A 4,731-nucleotide genomic window follows, 5' to 3' on the forward strand; every position below is an offset into this window, starting at 1 on the left:
TAAGGGCTGTTATCCATTTGATTCTCCCACTCCCATTTTTCCCTCGAAACTTCTCCCAAGTTCCATTATCTGTTTGTAACTCAACTGTCTTTTCTTGACAGTTAATTTTTGCATTATATTTAGTCAAGAAATCCATCCCCAAGATTATGTCAAAATTCTGAATATCTAGGGACGTAAGTTCGACTGAAAATTCATTATTCCCCAATACGATCCGTCCATCCCCATAGCCTGTATGTGTTTCTACTTGTTTTCCAAAAGGGGTAGATACTATCATGGGACACCCTAGTTCTCCCAATTCCAATTTTAAACAACGTGCCAATGCATGCGATACAAATGAATGAGTAGACCCTGGGTCTATCAATACTTGCACCGGCGTATCAAGAAAGATCATTGTACCTTGTATTATTGATGGGTTGGCACTGGCGTCTTCTCTCGTTAAACTAAATACGCGTCCCCGTTGTGGCTCCATGCTTCCTTTATTCGCCCTGAATTAAACAATACCTTTCTTTTGAGGGCAGTCGCGAGAGATATGACCAGGCTTCTGGCAAGTGAAACACACGATCCCCTTTGGGCAATCCCGAGCCACGTGGCCAGTTCCTCCACAAGAATAGCATCCTTGGGCTCCTGTCCCACAAGGCTTCCCTGGATGATATTTCTGACATTTCGGGCATGAACCTTTGGTCTTGAACTTCCTCCCTTGAGTCCCCAAGTCATGCTTTCTTCCCAACCTTCCATCCCCGGGCCCACGAAATTCCGTTCCCAAAGTCTCCATTCGCCGAAAGTTGCTTTCTACCGTCAAGGCTTGCAGCACCACTTCTGCATAGGTGCGTGTCCCTAAGGAGCTTAAGGCTAGTTGAATCTTCCACTTCAGTCCTCCAAGGAACTTCTGCGCTTTGGCTTCCTCGTCCAGGTTGTATATAGGCATATACTTGATCAGCCTTGTGAAGTGATCCTTGTATTGGGCGACGGACATGTCCCCAGTTTGTTTTAGATTCATGAACTCCCGACCTTTCTCCATTTTCTTACACAAAGGAAAGTATTTCGTATTAAAAAGTTCCTTAAACTGCACCCATGTAGTAACTGGCGTACCTCGTCCTTCAGGACCTTGTAGGGTTCTCTGCATCATTTTCCACCACTGGTCAGCTTCATCACGAAGCATAAATGTTGCACAACCAACTTTATCCTCCTCCTCACAGCCAATAAAGTCAAAGATCTTTTCGACCTGCTCCAGCCAAAACTCACTCTCACAGGGGTCAGTCCCTGCCTTTCCTTGAAAAACATGCGGGTTTAACCGCTGGAACCTGTCGCTAACATTAGGATTTCGGGGGATAACCTGACCCGCTGGTTGTGTTCCTCGCATAAGGGTGACCATACTTCCCAAGACTCGTTCCATTTGATCCATACGAGTTCCTCCTCCTTGGTTCCCTTCTGGCAGTGGGTTACCTTGGGGCATCTCCGTCCCTTCCTCGTGCTGGTCCTGCATCTCCTCCTCTCGAACGTTGTTTCTACGCCTAGGGTTCCTGGTTCGGCGAGTGTTTACCATCTGAAACCATTTACAATAAATTTCAAGGACAATTTATAAACATATTCTCCCAAATATATACACCCAGTCAATAAAATAAAGCATGCAACCACTCGTCCTAACCTTTTATATGACAATCACCCACCTATCCATACCCATATGAGGGGTCTTATAAAGCCATGCAAATCCCCAAGTCCCAAATTCCATATTGTAACAATCTCTTATGGTTCTTACTACATACTCGGGGCCCTTAGATTTACAATACATTCCCAAAATTCCTATAACATCAACAACCTTCCAAGTTAGTTTGTCCAAAATCCTCAAGGTTTCTAATCCTTCACCTGCAATCACTTGTTCATTTCACAAACCATTACTCAAGGCATCCTAAATAAGATCGGTTAGTCCTAGTTCATCAAATTCCTAAAGAGCAGTCAACAAATCTCCAAATGATAATGACCATCACATCTCCAAAGCAATAACCATCACTTCTTCTTCTTCCCCTTTTTTTTTTTTGGAAAGTAACAATCATCAACTTCTTGGTACAATAACCACCAATTTCCAAGAAATAATAACCATCAAGTTCCAAGAAGCAATAACTAGAACTTTATATGTCAAACCAAAATTACCTGCCAAAATCCAATATGCTTCTTAGTTATGGCAATAGAGTAGTTTAACCTACCGAACGACCAACTTACTCTTTCCTTCCTTAATCCACTTTCTCATCGGGTTTAGGTGTCATTCCTTCGGGTTCCTTCTTCCTTATGTTTTACATAACCTGTCACCATAAACCATCAAGATTAGTACGACTATAACATCTTGTATATTACATCACCACCTTTTATTTATACACACATAGAGGTTCATTCCCTTACCACGACCTGCCTACCCTTCTATTCTAAGTATACATACATATGAGCCATATCCGCCACTATCGCTATTTTATGTATACATATGTATAAGCCATATCCGCCACTATTCTACTTCCCTTATATACATTTCCAAAATTTACGTGAACCAAAAATTATCTTCCTACACCTCCAACCGTCATCACTCCTCGTCCTCGGACCCAGATGGGGGTGTCAGGGCACGTTCCTCGGGCTCTTGCACGGGTACCTCCACAAGCGCAGGCATAACCTGATCAGCCATGAGAGCCTCGACCTCACGTAAGCGGTCCATGAAAGCTATGAAATCGGGGTGAACCTCATGGATGATGAGATGATTTCCTGCATCCTTCCACTCGGGGGTGAGTAGGGAAACTAAGTAGGCTACTTGGAGTCCTGCCAGATGCGGCACCACTACGTCCGGTGGAAGCTCCATGATGATAGGTGATACAGCATCAAGAAAATCTCCTAAGGCATCTCCAGGGATCATATACACTCCCCCTAACTGCATGGTCCACCACCCCATGATAATGCGCTGGTTTTGATGTTCAACTACGTTGGGGTCCATTTCCTGTATTTAACCAAAAACATCCTCAAAGTCAATCATGTAAGAAAACTTAATCGAGTTATGTAAATCCAGCTCTGATACCAACTGTAACGCCCCACTTTTCTTTTTCCAAGGTACACATACAAAGATGCATGATGACGCTAGCAACCGTATGGTAATCAAAGGGCGTTTATGGAAGCCTTTGCCAACAGAAGCAAGGATCGAACCTGAAAGCTTTATAAAACCATAAGCTAGATATTTAAGGCTTCCACTATAAGCTTTTAACACAAAAACCATCTGAAAAGCCATAATACAACTTGAAAATCTAGGGATCATTTAGGCTCCCTTTTACAACAAGTAAAACTCACACTAAAGTAATAGTACAACGTTTTGCAATTAAAACGTAAAGGAGCTAACTATCCAAGAACCACTTCCTTTCCTTTCCTCTGACTTGATTCCGGAGCACCTGTCACGACTAACCCACCTGGAACGTTGAATGTTCCAGGGGTATGAGACACCCAAGTTAGATAGTTATATCTAAGTGAGTGCAACAAGAAGAGATAACATGCATGTGATGAGATATGTAGAATGATATGAAACCGCCTGTGTGGTAGTGACGCCGAGGTGTTGTAATCACCCCCGCTGATCAATCATGTTCTCACATCTCCAAGACTTTTCACCAGTCTAACATGAGATCCTGACTTCAGCTAGCCACACACACCAAGTGATGCATGACAAAGAAAGAGAAAATGCTTGATTTAAAGGAAAGTCATACTTATGCAAGTAATCACCCTTACCCGTGTGAAGACAAAATGTTCGCTATGTAATATAAAGATGCAAGAAGCACTCACCTTGCTGATTCGGAAGCTCTAAAGTACTGTTTACAGGGTTCGAGAAAGTTTTTCTGCAAAAATAACATAACTTCGAAACTCAAACCTAAACTATTTTTATATGAGGTCCTAGGGAAACATTTAAGGACCAATTGTACAAAATTTGGGCCCAAGAGGACATCTCACGCGCCCTCACGCGCTTGGGGAAGGAGCCCCATGCGTTCCACTCGCGGCAGTCAGGTGGCGCGTGAACTGCACGCGCCGCCCCTCCAGCTTTGCCGTCTTGAGGTTTTTTGGCCCGTTCTCCCTCATCCGAACTCCGATTTGACTTCCGTTTGAAACCACACGACCCTTATTCAATTATCTATCGAACTACGAAAAGAAATTAGAATTACCTTGCTGTTTTGTCGCTGTTTATTGCCTTTTACGGTGGCGGTCCAACTTTTCCGACGAAGTGTTTTACCACTCTATTTTTGGGCAAAGCTTCTCCTCTCAACTCACCTCCCCTTTTCCTCTTGATTAATGGTGAGAATTTCCCTTCCATGGCCTTGGTATTTATAGGCATTTATGGCCAATCCAAGAGTGCCATGTGTCACTTGCCATGTGTCACTTAGATAAGGTTGTAATCATCACTTTCGTAGGATTGTGCCAAGTGTCTCTTGAGATTTGAACCATTTCTCCCCCTTGTGACATGTGTCCTTTTAAACATGTGCCACCACATGTTAATTTGATTTTTTCAAGATTCCTCATGATTATGTCTCCTAACTAAGTTAGCTTACTTGGTTCCTTTAACTAACTAGTTACAAGATATTTTAACTTCTTACAAATAACTCTTTAACCCAAATACTTATTTGCACTTATATCCCTTGAGCCCCTATAACTCCTTAAACTTCTCCAAAATACCTTAGATGATGTCCCCTTGCGATAGTTTCCGTGATTTTTTGGAAAACC

The 4,731-nt window shown here is 42.8% G+C and overlaps 1 protein-coding gene across 1 annotated transcript; it reads right to left on the reverse strand.

Annotated features, from left to right (window-relative positions):
* Window positions 1-490: 490 nt before the first annotated feature.
* Window positions 491-1,543, reverse strand: LOC127811839 (uncharacterized). The gene has a single exon (XM_052352024.1). The coding sequence runs from the start codon at window positions 1,541-1,543 to the stop codon at window positions 491-493; it is 1,053 nt and encodes a 350-aa protein (XP_052207984.1).
* Window positions 1,544-4,731: the final 3,188 nt, after the last annotated feature.

The sequence above is a fragment of the Diospyros lotus genome, chromosome 10 (genome assembly GCF_014633365.1).
Source record: "Diospyros lotus cultivar Yz01 chromosome 10, ASM1463336v1, whole genome shotgun sequence".
In the NCBI taxonomy this organism is placed as follows: Eukaryota; Viridiplantae; Streptophyta; class Magnoliopsida; order Ericales; family Ebenaceae; genus Diospyros; species Diospyros lotus.